This window comes from Sorex araneus, chromosome X (genome assembly GCF_027595985.1).
Source record: "Sorex araneus isolate mSorAra2 chromosome X, mSorAra2.pri, whole genome shotgun sequence".
NCBI lineage: Eukaryota > Metazoa > Chordata > Mammalia > Eulipotyphla > Soricidae > Sorex > Sorex araneus.
In genome coordinates this window covers 162697593-162716134 of record NC_073313.1, presented here as the reverse complement: position 1 = coordinate 162716134, position 18542 = coordinate 162697593, and the positions used below count along the sequence as shown (strand labels likewise).

The window sequence follows — 18542 nt, the reverse complement described above, 5'->3', positions numbered from 1 at the left end:
GAGGGCGCGCATGCGCTGCGCCGCCCCAGGAAGCCGAGGCGGGGACTGACGGGCCGCGGGCGTCGCGGCGCGTGCGTAGAGCGCCGCGGGGGCGGGGCTGGGCGGCGGGCCGGGCCTCGCGCGCCCCCTGGCGCGCGCCCGCGGAAGAGAGAGGAGAGAGAGAGAGAGAGAGAGCGCGCGCGCGCGAGGGAGCGAGAGAGCGGGCGCGCGAGAGGCGAGAGGGCGGCGCGGCGCGGGAGGAGGCGCGGAGGGCGGGCGGCGGGGAGGGAGGGCTTATCGAGCGGGCGATTTTGGTTAAAATATTCAAAATGGCGGACGGAGGAGCAGCGAGTCAAGATGAGAGTTCGGCGGCGGCGGCGGCGGCAGCAGGTAATCATTACGGCATTTTACATATTCATATTCATACTCAGCCCGGGCGCCCGCTCGGCCCCCACGCCGCCCCCCCGCCGCGCGCGCGCGCCTTAGCATAATTTATTAGTACTCAGGATTATTATAATTAACGGCGGGCCGCGGGGGGCCGGGCGCCGCGCGGAGGGGCAGAGCGGCGCGGCGCGGCCGGGCGGAGCCGGGGGGTCCCCGCGGCCTCGCCCCCTGGCGCACCCCGCCGGCCGGGCCCGCCGCCGCCTCCGCTGCCACCGCCGCCGCCGCCGGCCGGAGCCCCGCGGGCCGGGCGGGCCGGGCGGCGCGCGAGGACAATGAGGCGTTTTCCAGCCTCCGGCGGCGGGCGCGGCGAGCGGGGGGCGGCGAGCACAATGCGCGGCACGCGCGGGGACCCCCCCATGCCGCCACCCCGGCCCCCCGAGCGCCGCCCGCCGCCCCGCGGGGCGCGAGCCCCTCGCCCGGGCCGCTGGGCGCCGGGCCGGGACCCCCGGGCCGCGCCGCCGCGCGCCGCCCGCGGCCCGCCGGCTCTCATTTGAATAATGTCTAATTCGGGGAGGTTTATATTATTGAAATGGCCGCCCGCCTTTCCCCGCCTCTCATGTTTAGTAATTCAGACCTTTAATAACAGCCACTCACAGCCCAACGCCGTGTTTATATTTTACATTCGCCCCATGTGCTTTTGTGGTTCGATATGATTCTCTCTCTCTCTCTCTCTCTCTCTCTCTCTCTCTCTCTCTCTCTCTCTCTCTCTCTCTCTTTTTTCTCCCCTCTCCTCCCTTCCCCTCTCCCTGCCCGTTCCCTGGCCCTCCCGCTGCCGCCGCGCCGCGCCGCTCGGCGGGGCCGGCCGCGGAGCCCCGGGGCGCACCGGGGGCCGCGCGAGGCCCGGGGCCCGGCGGGGGCCTAGGCCGCGGGGGCCCGGCCGCGCCGCCGCCGCCCCCCGCGCGCCCCCCGCGCCCGCCCCGTCCCGGGCGGCCGAGCCCCCCGCCGCCGTCGGGCCTCCGCAGCCCCGGAGCGGCGCCCGGACGGGCTCCACGCGGGCCGCGCTGGGGTTTTAATTAAAAAAAAAATATTATTAATAATAATAATAAATAAAGACTTTTCTTGCAGTTTGCATTCACGCTGGGCTGCGGCGGGCGTGGGAGGGAGGGCGCTTTGCGACCCCTTCTGGTTTTGGGGACTCTATGAAACCACTGCTTTTTTTGGGGGGGGTTCGATCTTCCTTTCCATGGCCTCCCCCCGCTTCCTGGAGCTGATGGAGTTGTGAAAGCGGTGGGATGCAGGGGGCTGGGCTTGGGGGGGCAGGTGGCCACGATTCCCGAAACCCCCCACCAGCAGCACTTGCGTGATTTCTCCTCCTCCCAGCCTCTCCCTTCCCGTCGAAAATGTGCCTGCTGGCAATTTGGGGCGCCCACTTTTCCGAAACTTGGCGCTTTTCAGACCGGAGGCCCCTCCCCCCCGACAGAAAGGGGGGCTCTGTGTGTGTGTGTCCCCGTTTTGCGCGGTCCCCCTCCCGGTGTGTGGAATAATGACTCTTATGTTTTAGGTCCCCTTAGAAGCGTGGGCTGGTAAAAAGCAAATGAACTTTCGCTCTTTGGAAGAGACAATCATTAGGATTTCTGGCGCGCCCCTCCTCTCCCCCCTAACCCCCCCCCCCGCAAAGTTGATTTTTTTTTCTTTTTGTATAGCCCGGGTGCTTTCCAGAGACCGGCTTTGCCGTCTTACTGCTTGTGTTAGACCCTGGAGATTGGGCTAGGGCATTTGATGTCCGCTTTCCTTGCTACGTCAAATTTACGAGGCAGTTTGGTTTTAACTCATAATAAAATCCCGGATTTGCTGGGCCGAAAGCAAGTCCTTTTCAAATCACCTTTTCTCACCTTTTTCTCTCTGCTGGACGCTAGCCGGGCCCTGCGCGGGGCCAAGAAAGGGGGGGGAGTGGGACACGAAATCTGTAGCTTTCCTGAGAGTATTCAGGTATGAGTGGCTGCTTCCAGGACCTGACGCATGAGGCGGAGTGGACAAAAGCGGTAACAGGATTTCATGCCTTAGCCAGCATATGTTTTTGCACCCTCATCCCAAGATGCGGTGAAACGGGTGATGTCATTGGCCAGAGGACAAGGTGCAGTTAATTTGATTGATTGTCAGGAGGTGAAGTGGAGCTGCGAGGAGGCCTGCTCCCAGGGAAACCGTTGATCCCAGGACAATTTCCTTTTTCACCGCAGTTTATCCCCTACCGTGGCTGGCTGCAGAAATTTTGGTCCAGGATTATTGGGGGGGGGGGGGAGTGTGCATTGCATTTTATAAAATAAAAATTCTCTGTTACCCCGCAAAGGATACATGTTGTGAGCTGAAATCATTTTGCTTGGCTTTCCACGCTGTTGGAGAAATTCATTTCTTCCAATTCTTGAATGGAGACTAGACTTGAAATAAGTATGACCACAGCCATGATCCATGTGCCTGCTTATTTTAGACGGGTTGCCTGTGATCTTTGTAACTCAGATAGCAGTCCTCTTTGTAGCTCCAGATGCAGTCAGAAGCTGTTCTGGCTTTTGCTTTTTGACATGTTAGCGTAACGAAGACCAATAAGAGATCATTTGCCTTACAACATTTCATCGAATAAATTGAAACCGAAGAGAAAGAAAGAGCAAGGTACATCTTTTGAGATGTAGGTCAAAATCCTAGGTGTGTTTAAAATAAGGTAGATTACTTTGAACATAGGCTTTGCAAATCGTTTTTTAAAAATTTAAAATTCACTTTGGATTTGCCTTCACCTAGTGCGGACAGATTTTAAAATTTCATTTCCATGAGTGATTTTTAAGATCTCTTGTGAGGTGGTAATTCTGCATGTAATTTCTGACATAATAGATTTCTGAGTGAGGTGAGTTTCATTTCTCGAGAGCGAGGACTGGAATGCGGCCGAGCCCGGCCCTGCCACTGGTCGCTTCTGAGCCTTCATAAACTGATGGCCAGCCTGCCTGCCTCGTGCTATAGGTCAGGTGACTTCCCACAACCTTGCAGAAACCCAGAGTCCCTTCCCTCTTAACTTGTCCCCTTATTTAATTAGAAGGTACTTTTGAAGTTGGGGCTCGACAATTCATGTGACAGCTGGCCAAATGCTTTTAATTTCTCAAAGAACTGTTGTGCTTCCAAACCATTACTGTACAAATTATTGCCTTCTTCCCCAAGCTCATTTCTCATTCCTCTCATTTTGTCATTGTCAACAGTCCCAGTAGTCAAGGAAAATACAAACAGCGACTATTAGCAGCTTTAAATGGTGTTCCGCTGTAGTTTCCATTTACTAGTCTCAGCTGATGGGTGCTGTGAAGCAGAAGAAATAAAATGCATTTTATTGCTGCTTAGATTGAAGTCCCTGTTAAAGCTGTTATTCATCTGCTCCACAGATTTTGGAAAATGTTTATGGCTCAGAACATTGTGTTTTTCAAGCCACCAAAGATGCTTAAAGGAACTTTTAACTCCGTTCAGCAGGTGGTTTTAGAATGACAGCTGAGAGTCTGAAAACGGCCTTCTATAAGTGCATCCTAGTAAACATGTAATATTTAATAATAGTTGGCGTCTCTGGGAGTTCATCTTATTTCATCTGGAGTCTGGTGTGTGTATATGTTGAAGATGCAGTTGTAGAGCCCGCCGCTCACCTTCAAGGACCTCCCAAGGACTGTTTGCTAGTGATGGAGAAGACTGCATGAGTCACGATTTCCTTTTTTCTTGGTTCATTTTGTTTGGGTTGGAAACCCACCGCTCTAGCCTGCACATTACTAGTCTCTTTGCAAGCGCTAGTAGAATTAATTTTCTTCTAAAATACTGGCTAGTGATCATTGCTACTTTGCTTTATTTGGGGGGGCATGTGGGTCACACCTGGCGATGCTCAGGGTTACTCCTGGCCCTGCACTCAGGAATCACTCCTGGCAGTGCTTGGGGAGACCACGTGGGATGCCAGGGATCGAACCCAGGTCAGCCATGTGCAAGGCAAACACCTTACCTGCTGTACCGTTGCTCCGGCCCCACTAATTTGCTTTTCATACACAGTGTTGTGTCAGTGACATAGTTTCAGAGAGGAGTAGACTTAGATGCCCATTTTCAGAGGGCAGGTGCTTTTCCCAATGGATTCAGTTGCATTTAGAACTATTGTTTAGAGAACCGAGTAAGTCACAAACCAAAAGGCCCTTGGAGGGTCCCTCTGCTCTTTCGCAGGCCTTCAGTGTTAAGTGCTGAGCAAACATGTTTGTTTATTTCTGGGAACAAATCTAAAATTGGGCTTTAGAATTTGGAACTTAATTGAATAGCTGTATCCTTCTGGATTCTTTCTTGGGTTTAGGAAATTGGGAGCCAGAATTTAGCTTAATTATGTTATTATGTATCCTTATGATGTTATTTAAAAGTGATAATTTTTTTTTCTTGAAATAGAAAGGTTTACTGTAAAGTAGAAGGGAAAGGAAAGAAACTTTGCAGCTGGGAAGGAACTTAGTATAGGACTAAGTTAAGTGGTAAATCTCTTTGAGGACAGGGGTCTAATGCTCAAAGAGCATTAGTGCATGTTTTACCTGGGGGGGGACCCCCAGATTCAATTCCTGGTACTGCGTGGTTTCCAGAGCCCTGGGCGAGCACTGTTGAGTGAGCCCCCACCCCCAAAGAGAAGAGATTTTTTTTAAAAAAATTTTTTATTAGAGAATCACTGTGATGTACAGTTACAAACTTATGAACTTTTGTGTTTGCATTTTACTCATACAGTGATTGTTTACCCATCCCTCCACCAATGCCCATTCACCTCCACCAATGATCTCTGTATCCCTCTCACCACCCCCACCCTGCCTCTGTGGCAGGGCATTCCCTTTTGTAGAGAAGAGATCTTTTTGAGTAGAATCAGGGTTGAAGGAGTAACAATTGAGGTTCTTGGAAAATGGATATTTTCCTACATTATCGATATTTGTGAATAAAGATGAACTAAATAACTTTGTTGAAATTTATTTTGTCTTTGGAATTGTTTTTTTTTTTTTGGTACTGAAATAGTTTTCACTATGTACTAAACGGGCAGTTTTAAGTAGCCTTTGGCAGTAATAGCAAAGGAAATAAAAATAGCCCAAGTGGACCTATTGCCTGACTTACGGGTAGGTTCTGTCTGTTTAGAGTTTGGAAGATGAGATTTGTTTTTGAGTTTTAGAGCCTCTGATTTGAGCAAATTCTTGCCATACAATGCCTGATTAGGGCTCCGTGTGTTTTTACTGTGGATGCTAATCTACCGAACATTGGTGCGACATACCTTGTTTGTACTCAGTGACTGCTGCCTTTGTGGCTTTTGTTTTGTTTTGTTTTTAATTTTTTTCCCAGTTAAACAAATACTCAGCTTTTCAGCTTTGCCTGGATTTTGCTGACAGAACTAGTAATAAACAAAAGAAGAATCAGCAAATGACTAGGTTTATCAGATTCTTTCAGAGAGCCGTCTGGGAAACTGGATGTTTCTCTAGAAAAGGTTATATTATAGTAATTAAAAAAAATAAAAGGCAAACGCCCGGCCAGCGAGGCTCAGTCAAGACGGGCGACTGGGCCCAGGCGCAGTGGGGCCGGTGCGGTCCAAGTGTGACTTCGCTCATCCTCCTCTAACGTTGGGTTTGATGTTGGAATCCTGGCGGCAATATAGAAAGCCAGTAAAACAATAAAAAAATCACATCTTTTCTGGACTGGCGAGCGTTCTGTAAGAGATGACAGATGGGAATGGTTGGGAAACGCACATTATGCGGCAGCGTGTTAGACATTCTCAATTGTGTTTAACCTGTGGTTGCCTTAAATAATGGAGCTCTGCTGATGGGCTTTGGACTCTGCCGAGTGAACAGTTTCAAAGTGATTTAGCTGTTTTCTTGTTCGGTAGTACACTTAATGGTCTGCTCAATGAAAAACAAAAACATAAAACTTTTTTTTTTTTTTTTTTTGCTGATTCATACCACAGGAAGCTAGACTATTAGAATGAAGGTTTTAAAATTTGTTATTACAAAATTTCTTAGTTGACCAGTAGATCCTAGGGAGCTGTCCCTATGCCAGGTGTCTGGAGAGAGCATGGCAAACCTCGTGGGACAACATGGAAACAATGTATATAATTACGGATTCAGATCTGTAAGATAAGTCGTGATCAGGGTGTGTCTAAGTTAGGAGCCCATCAGCGAACCGTTATTGCTGCAAGTAACTTAGATACGATCTATCTTCAAGCCTTGCCTTTCCCCAGCAACTTTCTCAGTGTCTATTAAGTCGGGAGACAATTGGGGCTCCCCCTGCTACACTGCTGCTAATCTGAGGGCTCTAGAAATAGAAGGTGGGTGTTTATTTTGGTCTGGGGGCCGTGCTCTGGGGACCAGGTGGCGCTGGGGATCAGATCCCGGCCTCCAGCCCACTCTGCTGTCTCTCTGGCCAAGCAGGCAGGAAGGGGGGTGCTCGTCTCCCGCCTGCTGTGCCCGACCCCGCAGGCAGGACTGGCCTGTGGTGGACAACTCGAGCATGTTATTGGAGAGGACAGAGGAGCCAAGCGCTTTGTGGAGTTGCTCCAGGTGCTGTGAGGCGGTGCCGGGTCCAAGGCTGATAGAGTGAAGCGGACAGTCCAGGGGAAATGGAGAGGCCCTTTTGGCCTGGTCTTCGCAGCGGGAATGGTCCCACTTTTGACCCCAAGTTTCGTGCTTAGTCTCGAAGACACAGAATTGGTGAACTGGGTCCTCGCTGCCGACTGCACTGCAGTGTCCAGATGACAGTGGCCTGGCTGTGATGTCCCTGAGTGGTGTTGGGGTTCCTCTCCGCCTCCTTCCCAGGTCCACCTCCTGGCCTTACCTTTCGGATTGTATTTCTTTATCGCTTCCGTCTTGAAATTCTGGTTCTGTGTTTCACGGGGGCTCCATGACCCCCTTTTCTGGAGCACAACAAGCATCAATAAATAGCGTAGCCCTGGCAGAATGCGAGTCTCTGTATTTACGGTACTCTAAAATTTATTAGCCATGTTCCTGTTTTCCTGGCCTCAGTTGGCCCTTTCAGGCAGGTGTTGTTAGAGCCACTTTATAGTCGAGTCAGATGATGCTCGCAGTGAATGCCTTCCCTTGGGTCATACACTTGACGTGGGCGGGTGTGGGACAGGAGTGGGGCCTGCAGGGCGCTACTCGCGTGGCCTGTGCACTGGGTGGCGGCAGGGCGGGCTGGGACTGGAGTGTCTGGGCATCAGGGAGGGAGCCCATTTCCAACCCTTAAAATGGTCAGCAGCTACTTAGAGCAAAAGGGATCCGCAGGTTTGGGGTGTAGACTCCCCGGGCAGTGCCCGAGGGAAGCAGGTGCCCTCCGGGAACTAGGCGGGGAGTTCATGCTTGGTGGCACGTTCCTTGTGAAATGACGGGGCTGGAGGAAAGTGGGTAAGGACTTGTCTTGCATGCAGCCGGTCCCGATTTGGTCCCTAACGCCCTGCAGGCTCCCCTGAGCCCGCCAGGAATGTTCCTTGAGCACAGAGCCAGGAGGGTCAGCCCTGAACACCACTGGCGATGACCCCCAAACCCACCAGATGTGCTGCAAACAGACCCGGATTGAGCCCGTGCTCTGGCCGTGTGTGGCCACGGCCCTGACTCTGCACGGTGGGACCATAATGTGAGCGGGTCACTGTGACACGGTGACAGCAGCGGTGCTTGCTCTTGTACAAGCACAGTGAAGGGGCGGCTGCCAAGCACAGCCAGCACACGGCGACTCGCCTGTGTGTGTCGGAGGTGAGCGCGCCATCCTGTGTGGTGTGTGGGGTCAGTAGGATCTGGTGTCACCCCACTGGGCTCTCTCCTGACTGTCACCCACGGAGCAGCCTGCTTTTCCCCAGACTTGGCGTGGGGGAGCTGTTCCAGGCGGCCCTGGGGCACTTCTCCCCCGGCCCCTCTCCTGTACCCCCAACCTAGACCCCTGTTGCTTGGCCAGGCCTGCTGTTCACATCGGCTCCTCCCTCAGGCAGGTGTCGGGGTGGCTGGGACAGAGTGAGGACAGCTGGGAGATGGGCTTTAGCACACGCACACTCATGCATTCACTCATTCACTCTTTACTCCTTCACTCGTTCACACACTCATTCACTCATTTATTAATTCACTTGTTCACTTATCCATTCACTCTCATTCAGTCCCACACTCATGCACCCATTCACTTACTCCCAAACTCACTCATTCACTCACACACCCATGTAAAAGGTATCACACTTAAAAAATACCATTGGACTCCTTATAATTTGGGCCCCCGAGCAGACGTACCTGGCTGGGCTGGTGGTTCAGTTGCCCTGGGTGGCAACTGTGCAGTGCTGGAACTCGAACCTGGGTCGGGTACATGCCTTGCACGCGCTGTCTCTGCCCCTCACTCTTCTGGGGTGGAAGGGGGCCTGGCACAGAGGTGGGTTCAGTGCACCCGGATGACACAGGCCCGTGGATACTTGTGCACGTAGATCCTGCACGGTCACTCACCTTTGCTGCCCGCAGCTCACTCAAGCATTATGGCTTCTCCACACAGATTGTCCCCTTCTCAGCTGTGAAATTCCTCAGAAGCAACTTTTAGGTGCAACAGAACAGGCCCTTGGATAAAACAGATACTAGCTCGGCGTTGATCTGGGCGTCATTTCAGACATTCTGGAGCACCAAGCCCGGGAGACCTGGCCCCGTCTTTGCGGCTGAAGCGCTCACTGCAGTGCACACAGGTGGGCTGGGAAGGGCGCACAGAGAGTCAGAGCGTCTCCACAGTGTCGGGAATTCTGTCAGTCCCCCACTGAAGTACGAGCTGGGTTCCATAGTTAACCAACACCACGGGTCCCTGCACGTTCATTTAAGTCAGTACTTGCTTCTGTTCCGACTTCCCCATGCTGCATGTGAGATAGAGTCTTGGGAGGGGGTGGACAGTGCCTCCGGCCTCTGATGGACAGATTGTCCATTAGATAACTGTCCAGCAGTGACTGAGGGAAACCCGGGTGACTCCGAGTGCTTTGAATCAGACAGGGCTGGGCCGCTGCCTCCGGACGAGGATTTGAGGTGTCCCATTTACGACGAAAGTTGAAGTGGACTGTGAGTTAAAGCAGCCCAAGGCTGGCGGAGGAAAGTGGACGGAAGGTGCCCTCAGCAGAGGGAGGGACCCCTGACGGGCAGAGGACGCGGGGCTCACTTGGAGCAGTGAGGCTGCTGCAGTCATGGACACAGCTCTCCTCTGGCCTGTGAGTGGCCAGGCACGCTTCCGGCAGGTGGGCAGCAAGCAGGATGAACGGTGTGGCCGAGTCACCCTTGCCCTTGAGGTGTGTGCAGTTGTCATTCCTCCTCATGGTGTGGCCGGGGGCCTGTAGGGCACCCCTGGGTCTCTGACCCTGCTTGGCTTTGGCAGGAGCTTCAAGAAACTCACTTCTGGTCAGTCGGTTGGTGCAGGGTCTCCTGGGACCTCTGATTGCCCTTTTGTGCCCACTGATCAGGTGTGGCCTGAGCTGGCGTGTGGGTGACTGGTCTTGGGGAAGATGATGCGGTGACAGCCAGGCGTCTGCGCGCTGATTAGAAATGCATTTTGACGCTGTTTGTGCCCGTCGCGAGCCTGGGAGCTCACGGAGCCGGAGCATTTATGGATTTCTGTTAAGAATTATATTTAAACTCGAGCAACTTGCAGATGTCCTCTCGCGCGCACATCATTCTCATCTAAAGTGTCATTTATAGTGTTTCCTTCCCCGGCGGGCGGGAGAGGCAGTTGGGGCTTTGTCAAGTCACAGACTCTTTTGATTAGCGTATGTTTGAAATAATTTAATGCTTCTCAAATGAGTTGTGACTTAAAGCGGATATTTAGGCAACTCCTGGGGACTTGTTCCCGGGTGCCGCTGCTGTAAGCCCAGGGTGGCATTCCACAGAGGAACATGGTGACCGTCTCATGAGGGCTCTGCTGTCAGTGCTCCCGACCCGCCCAGCCATACCCCTCCGTTCTGTCGTGTCGTGTCCCCCTGCCCTGTTGCGTGCTCATGGTACTTTTCTTTGCATCGTGCTCCCTCCCCTCCCGCCCTCCGTTTGTGCAGGCGGGATGCCCGTGCCCTCCCCTGCACTCAGTGGGCAGGGGTGAGAGGCGTCTCCAACCTTGCTGAGCCTGGGAGGACAAACGGACAGGCCCAGCTGGTGCCGGAGCGGTTGCCTGCTCACAAAGCTCCAGCCACACCTTGGCGACTCCCCGAGTGGGAAGGAGCATCCTGGCCTGGCCTGGGGCGCCCTGGTGTCTTGCACCCCACCTGCCCCAGTGGTGCCCTTGAGGCCAGGAATGGGAGTGTACATCCTGCTTCCACGCTGATTTCTGCCGAGGGTTACCCAAGGTAGAGGGAGCGTTTTGTTTGCTGGGTGTAATCTCAGCTTTCAGGGCTGAAGTCAAAACAACACCAAGGAGTCCCGAACTCTGTCTCATGGAATGACTTCTAGGGGCACAAATAGCAGAGGGTGAGTTAGATGGAATGCAGGTGGGCCGAGCTCGAGGGAGCAGAGGGGCCCAGAGAAGCTGCCGAGGACAGCGGCGCTCCTTGGAGAACGCCACCATGTGTTCGCCAGGGGACAGCTTGGCCGGAGCAGGTTTGCCTCCTGGTCAGGGCCACCTGGAGTGATGGCAGTGGACAGCCAGTCCTTCTCTGTCTCCCTCTGCGTCTCTGTCTCTTTACCTTGGCTTGCTTCTCCTGACTGTGCTCAGGGATCACTCCTGGCAGCGCCCAAGGCCCATCCAGGGTGCCAGGGATGGAACTTGAGTGCGGCACGTGCAAGGCCAACGCCCTCCGCTCTGCTACCCTTCGGCCCTCCGTTCTCTCTGGATGCGCGTTTGCATGTTCTCGCTGTCCGCAGTGACCAGCGACATTGTTCTATGTTAAAGGCGTTTTCTTGGGAACAGATCCGCAGGATAAAGAAGTGACCCCTGTCAGACCGGGCCCCTTCTCAGGCTGGTGTGTTTGCTGGCTGGTGTTGACCTGCCTGTTTCCTGGTCGTGTCTCAGCTTTGCTGCTTGTGGGATGAGGAACAAGTTGTTTGAATTTTCCTTGGGCATCTTTTGAGTCAAAGCTGGGAGTCTTCCCTCAAGTGTTTCTCTTTCTCCTCTGTGCCTTCTTTCAAATGAGATGCAGAAAGACGATTTAATTTTTTTTCTGTAGTGCACTGGCCCTGTCAGCATCCTTAAGGTTTCAGCAGACTGACCCGGCGGGCACTGGCCAAAGCCCTCTCAGTGGCACATGTGCTTCTGGTATAAGTGGGTTTCGGGACGAGCTCTGGGCAGCTTCAGGTTGGAAATGCCGGTTTGCTGCTGTTTGTCCTTGAAGTTAGGGAAGATGGTTGTGAGCGGGGACACCCTTCCAGGGTCCCCGTGTGGGCAGGTTCTGTGCCAGACCCTCAGTTTACTTCCACGGGGACGGACTCTAGGAGGGACGCAGATGGAAACCCAGTGTGTTCGTGCTGCCCCACAAACCGTAAAGGGGAGTGCAGGAGGCGCCAGCACCTGGGGTATACTCGGTGCAGCCTGCCTTCCCTCCCGCCGCTGCCCTTCTTATCCTCAGTGCTCCAGGTGTGCAGCCCTCTGCAGCCGTTGACACGGAGAACCTGAGGCCCAGCAGCCTCCCCGGAAAGGCGGTTTCAGTGAGGGGGAGGTTGAAATCCAATCTGTGGCTTCTCCGGGCGCCTCGGCCCCGCCCCATTTCTCTTGCTGTCCAGATGGGGCCACCGCCGCTGGTTCAGATGCTGCCTCAGTCTGTGTGGCTGTCACTGTGTGCGGAGTAGCAGGACAGTCCAAAGGGGTGGCCACGGGCAGCTGTCTGGTGTGGGTCCGGGCGGACCGCTCCAGGTGTGCACACGCATGGCCTTGGGAACCTGGCCCGCAGCTGGGCACCGGGTGGAATCCGACACGCCGCCAGTGGCCGCCCCTCTCTCTCATTCCCGCAGGTGCTGGCCACACTGGAAGCAGGAAACTGCTCCCGACCCTGGAGATCCTTCCAGTGCTCACTCAGGCGCCCTCGGCCAGCCTCCGGCACAGTGGGGAACCTGGCGGAACCATCGTGCCATGGAGGGCGCCCGGGCGGTGTTGGGGCATTGGGGTGTCGCTGGGGGAAGGCGTGTCATGGCCGTAGCCTGATCTCATACACAAAATGAATTCGGGGAGATGAAAAATTTGAGTGCTGAAAGGAAAACTCAGTGGTGGGCAAAAGCAGACTCATTTTTATTTAACATTAAGGGTGGAAAGGCATTTATTTCAGCATGACATACAACGCTTATGCCACGAAAGGAGAGATGGATAGATTCAACTTTGTAAAGAATCGCAAAGGTCCTACTGGCCAAATAATCTATAGGTAAAAGTGACGTGACCCGATATTTGGCAGAAAATAGGTGGCCTGTGTATGTTCTTAATACTTCAGTATCTACTTGATTCCTTTTTAAAAATTGACTGAGATTATGTGGTTTACAATACGATTAATCATGGTTTGTCATGCCCATATTGCAACACCTCACCCATCCCCCAAGAATTCTTGATTTTTTCTGTTTCTTAACATGCTCTTGATAGTTCTTAGTATGTGGTGCACTCTTGGGTTTCGGTAATAAATGACAGATACCGCAGTAGAACAGTGGTCAGACTGTATGAGGAGATGGTTCCCCTCCCTGGCACCCGATACAGACCCTGGACAGCTGTCTTCAGGCGAGGAGCGAATGGTGAAGGCCCATGGGAGATGCCGTGGTCTGGTAGGAGGCCTGGGTACAGCCCCTAGCACCGTATGCTTTAACCTCTCCTAAAACTCCCCCCCCCAAAAAAAAAGAGGAAGAAGAAATAGGGAAACATGCATTCCAAGGGGTCTTGGGGGACATGAAGCATTGAGGCACAGTTGCTGGTAGTGATGCCTGGTGCAGAGATAACTTAGGAGCGTTTTCAACACACTGGTAATTTTATTGTTTTAAGGGAGGAAGGTACTTCAACTTATGGAAGTTAATTAGAAAACAGACTCCCGCTATTCTGGATTTAATATGCAGGACAGCAGACACGTGATCGTGGGTTTCTGTGTTCGGCCTTGCCTAAACTTGTGAATTTGGCCCAGTTTCTCCCGCTGGCCCAAGTGTTGCTGTTTAGACTCACGCTTTCCTGGTCACCTGCACTAGCGTCTTCCATGCACACGGCCGGTGGCCAGGTGAAATGTCTCCTTTGCAGCAGCTTCAGGTCCTTCCTCAGCATTTGCAGCACCTGTCCTGGGCAGGTCCTCGCAGACTCAGCCTTTGTGTCGGGCCTCCTTCTCGTGCAGTGGAATTGTCACCCAGGCGAGAGCTTCTGCCAGTGCCTCCCCTCCCCCTCTCGTTCACCCAGCGCCTCTCGGCCAGTGCTGAGCAATAACCCCACGCCCGGTGCTCTGTTAGATCCCATTTGTCTTTGTTCAGGCATGACTCCAAATGGTCTGCAGAATGTTTTCTGATGCCAGGTGAAATAGCTAAATATTTTGTTTTAAAAGGAAGCAATCAAATCTTGCTTCAGCTCCTGCTGGCTGTAAACATAATGATGTCAGAAAAAAAAATAAAAAAAGACCTGGGCAGATGACGGGATGCTGAATTTGAAAGCAAATTTTGCGATGGATCAAGAAGTTGACAGGAAGGTTTCTTGCCTGAGCTGAAAAATTAACAGACCACCTCGGGTGCTGGTGTTAGCTTGCTTGAGATGGTTTTGGGTGATAGAAGAATCACAAGCTCTTCAAGTTTGTTTTTAGCCCATGTGACAGACTTGGTTCTATGTGTTTTCCATAAATTAGTCCCTTAGTTCCCATGGCAGCTTGGCGTGCCCCATCTCTGCTGTAAGACACCAAGGCCCAGGGAATTAGGTGATCTCCCCTGGATCTGGAAGTCTCGAGAGCATGGACATCACATGATTTGAGGATATTGATACCAGTTTTCAGCAAACTTTAGTTGTCTTCTGTATTTGATTGAGGAGAAGGTGTTTTTTAGCATAAAAATCTGTCCCCAACCCCCCCCCCACTGGAATTTGAAATGAACTTGAACTTATTTGTGGTAATATAGGGGGGATGCCCAGAGCCAGCCACACCTGGCAGTGTCCAGGGGCAATGCCCAGCTTATGAGGTTTGCTTTGACCAAATGTGGAGCCGGAGATCAAATGGGGTCAGCTGTGTACTAGCTCTGGCCTTCCACAGAAGCATGGGGGAGGCTGTTTGTGGCTGAACCAAGAAACATGCTTTCCACACTTTCTGTGCTGGGAACAGGGCAAACACGCCAGCTCCAGTGGCAGATGGAGACTTGGCCGAGGGCTCAGCTCCTGGCCTTAAGGAAAGCTGCACGTCAGGTTTGAAGAGCAAAGTCGGCGCTGCTGATTCAAGCCAGGGTAGCCAGTCTTTCTTTAAGAGTTTGTCCAAGCTGAGAATATTAATCTGATTGATGGTCAGGGCGGAATACAAGTGAACAAATGGGCAGCTCCAGTTTTATTTTGTGTCCATTTGAATGGTGCAGAATGGCTTCAGGGCCCTGAGGGCAGTCCCGGGCTCTTGTCCCCCTTCCTAAGCGGGGGTGGACCGGACAGCATTTGTCCAGTAGGATTTGACGGGCTATCTTAGAGCATTACCTCAGCCTCATTCAGGCCGGGCTGTGCTCCACGTGTGCTTCTATTCTTGCTGTGGAGAAAGTGTGCGTGGAAGGCAGGAGCAGTTTCACTCCTGTCCCAGCGGCCCGTGCTCTCTGGGGTCTGACTCCTGATCACAAGGCCCGGACGCTGGGATCAGAGCCTGTTATCTTCGGTTCCGAGACTGGACAAATGCGATTGCTGCCTTTGGTGACCAGAGAAAAGGGTGGTTCAAGCCATTGCCACAACTCCTCCTTCCTGGTCCCCTCACTGGGGACACGGCATTTCAGACTTGGTTGGAATGCCCCCAACTGTCTGTTCTGGTTCTTTCTTTCCACTACGCTCGGGGTTCTTTCACTCAGCAGTGTGTGAAACTGACCCACAGAACATAACGTTTGTTGTTTTCCTTTTTCCTACACCAGGCACAGCCTGATGTGTTGGATTATATGTTTTCTGGGCCTTTGGGGGCCACACTGCAGTGCCAGGGGTCAAACAAGCCCTCTGGGTCCCTTAGCTCTTGTCGCTCTGTTTTGGAGCTGGTGGTGGTGGGAGGTTTGGGTCGCAGTACTCGGGCTGTTTCTGGCTGTGCTCGGGAGTGACCGTTGGTGCTGGGGGGCCGTGTGGGGCGCCGTGGGTCCAGCCAGTGTCTTACCCCTTCTGCTCTAGTGCTGGAGCAGTTAGAAGGGCTTATTTTCCTTTGCGGATTGTTCCCTGTCTCTGTTTTACCTAGAGACGTAGGGCAGGTCACCCTGGGCTTCTCAGCGGCCCGGGTGGTCTGAGAACCCAGGCAAGTAGGGACGAGCGGCTTTGGAGGTGCTGAGTGGGCACCCCTACGGATCTGGCTCGGGCCATATTATCCGCAGAAATATATTCACAGACATAAATGTCATATTTGGCTCTGACGCCTGCAGGGGAAGCCCGGATCTGTAGGGTTCGAATCCCACCCCCACATCAGGAGGGTGGTCTGGCAGCAGGACAGTGCTCGGGGGCTGCAGACTGGGAGTCCTTCACCTGCCCAGACTCCATGGCCGACGGCAGAGCAGGCATTCTGAGGGGTGACGGGAGGAGCATCCGAGTGGACCCCAACTGGGCACAGAGGATGTGCAGGAGGGATACCCAGGCCAGGAATCCGCCGTGGAAGGCGTCTGGAGTGGAGAATTCACTGGTGGCTGCCTGCAGGGGTGGAGGAAGAGGATGGAGACCCTTGTCTCAAGCAGGGCTTTTTGGGTCAGTTAAAATGTCAGAGAAGGGGGTGGGAGAGCCGGAGAGATGGTCCAGGGGTAGAGCGCTTGCCAGTGCTGGGTCAGTCCCCTCACCACGCTTGGTCTCCTGAGTCCTGCCAGCGGTGACCCCTGCGCCTCCCAGTGAGGACGATGACGTGGGGGCAGTGGATATATAGCCCATGGGGGGGGAGGGCGGGGGAATGGAGATAAGAGGCATTTTGAGTGGGTGGGTGGCTAGAATTCCTAGGAAATGCCTGCGTCCAGATGCTGAGTTCCCAGGAACGTTGCGAACAGCCTCTGCACAGTCACTAGCCGAAGGCCCGGCTTGTGCCCGGTGATGGCCGAGACTCGAGTCCAGGCCTCGGGCTTCCGCTCGGGAGGTGTTCCCGGGTGAGCTCCCGGCTAATGGGGAGTGCACACGCGTCCCCTCTTTGAAACCGGCTGTGACCACCACTGATGTATTATTAGGGCCTGGCTCCGTGGTGATGGCTGCACGAATCTTGGGTTGGTGGCGGTCATCATTCTGGGTTGCGAAAGGGAGAGAGACCTCTCGTAGGCGAGGCCGGCGTGGGCTTGAGGAAAATGTCTCCTTAGACCCTTTGATTCTGTTCCTGAATTTATAACTGGCCGCCTGACAGTGCTGTCTGTTGCTCAGGGTACTTTAGGTGATAAGATTGTTATTAAGTCAGGAGCTGGAGCTCGTCCTGCAGGGGACAGTTTATTGTTTGTAGCAGAGCCTGAGGGCTGGAGACTCGGAGCTCATTTTAGGCGTCAAATGGTCTCTCGCCTTAAAATCTGACACCGGCACCACTTTTCTCTGAGACAGAAAAAAGCCCGCCAATACTCATGTGAGCACCGGGAAGATAACTTGAAAACCGCTTCTTTTGAGGCTCTGGCTCTATTTTATCTGTTCTGTGGGGAGTGAAAATGGGGAAACGGCCGCGCTCGCGTCCACCTGTGTCCAGATGATGAAGGCGCAGGCACGGCGGCTCCCTGCTAGCCCCACGAGCCCTTCCCCGGGAAAAATAGCTTTCCTTTGAGGCCCAACATCGATTTTCAGTTGAAAAGGTTGGGAAGGCACAGGGCTGGGAATATTTAGAACTTTGGTCCCCGAGAAATTCATCGAGAAGTGAAGCAAAAGCTTCCTGAAACCCCACTCGAGGCAGCCGACTTCTGCGTGGTTGGTTTGTCGGAAGCAGCTTGGGGCTTCTGTGAACTGGACGCTGGCAGCGGGGGAGGGCAGGGTGGCCAGCTGCGGCCCCTGGCTCCACAGCACCCCTTCTGCAGAAGAGTCGCAGAGCCAGTCTGAAATCTGAGTTTCAGGACAGCGGTGGGCCTGGCGTGTGGCCAGTGTGGGTTCTATTGTTGGTACCCCAAATGGTACCCCTAGGCCCTGCCAGGAGAGTCCCTGAGCACAGGTGTAGGCCCCCAAATAAAGCCAACGATAACAACAGGTGTCCCGATTCTCCTGCCCCTTGAGCGAGTCGGCTCCGCCTCGCTGTGAGGTGGCCCAGAGCGGCCCCTGGCAAGGCCTTCCCTGCCCTCTCGGGCTGCCGTGCTTCTCGCTCTCCTGGGCTCTGACTGCAGGGCCAGCAGTCAGCAGCTCCCTTCACGTTTCTGTCTCTTTAGACAGAGCCTCACTATGATTTTTTTTTTTTGCTTTTTTTTTTTTGGATCACACCCGGCGATGCACAGGGGTTACTCCTGGCTCTGCACTCAGGAATCCCACCTGGTGGTGCTCAGGGGACCCTATGGGATGCTGGGAATTGAACCTGGGTCGGCCGCTTACAAGGCAAACGCCCTCCCTGCTGTGCTATCGCTCCCGCCCCTCACTATGATTTTTGAGCTTTTATTATTATTATTCCTGGGCATTCTGGTAATTGTCCTTGTTTCATTCACCACGCAGTATAAATTGTAAAAAGTCACAGAGTTGTATAGGTTACTTTTTTGGTTTTGGGTTTTCCCCCATGGATCATTAGTACTGTCGTCAATTTGCTCTAGCAGGCACCAGTAATGTCTCCATGGTGAGACTTGTTGCGACTGTTTTTGGCATATCCAATACGCCACGGAGAGCTTGTTAGGCTCTGCCGTGCAGGTGGGATCCTTTTGGTAGCTTGCCGGCTCTCCGAAAGGGGCAGAGGAATCGAACCCAGGTCAGCCTCGTGCAAGGCGAATGCCCTACCTGCTGTGCCATCGGTCTAATATAATTTATACAAGTCTTCTATTTCCAGCCACATCTCTCGGTACTCTGAGGAAGCCGTGGCATAAAGAGGCAAAAGAGAACTAAGAAGGCGCTTATGTAATAAGAGAGAACCACATTCCCATGTCCTAGCTTGGTGAAATCAAAGTGTAACGATT

The 18542-nt window shown here is 53.5% G+C and overlaps 1 protein-coding gene across 2 annotated transcripts in view; it reads left to right on the top strand.

Moving 5' to 3' along the window:
• Positions 1–283: 283 nt before the first annotated feature.
• The window catches only part of POU2F1 (POU class 2 homeobox 1), an 81229-nt gene continuing 62970 nt past the window's right edge, over positions 284–18542 (top strand). For both annotated transcript variants that reach the window (XM_055120882.1, XM_055120881.1), the window contains exon 1: positions 284–369. In XM_055120882.1, the coding sequence (XP_054976857.1) occupies positions 309–369 (61 nt within the window). In that variant the 5' untranslated portion in view covers positions 284–308. The remainder of the gene's footprint in view (positions 370–18542) is intronic.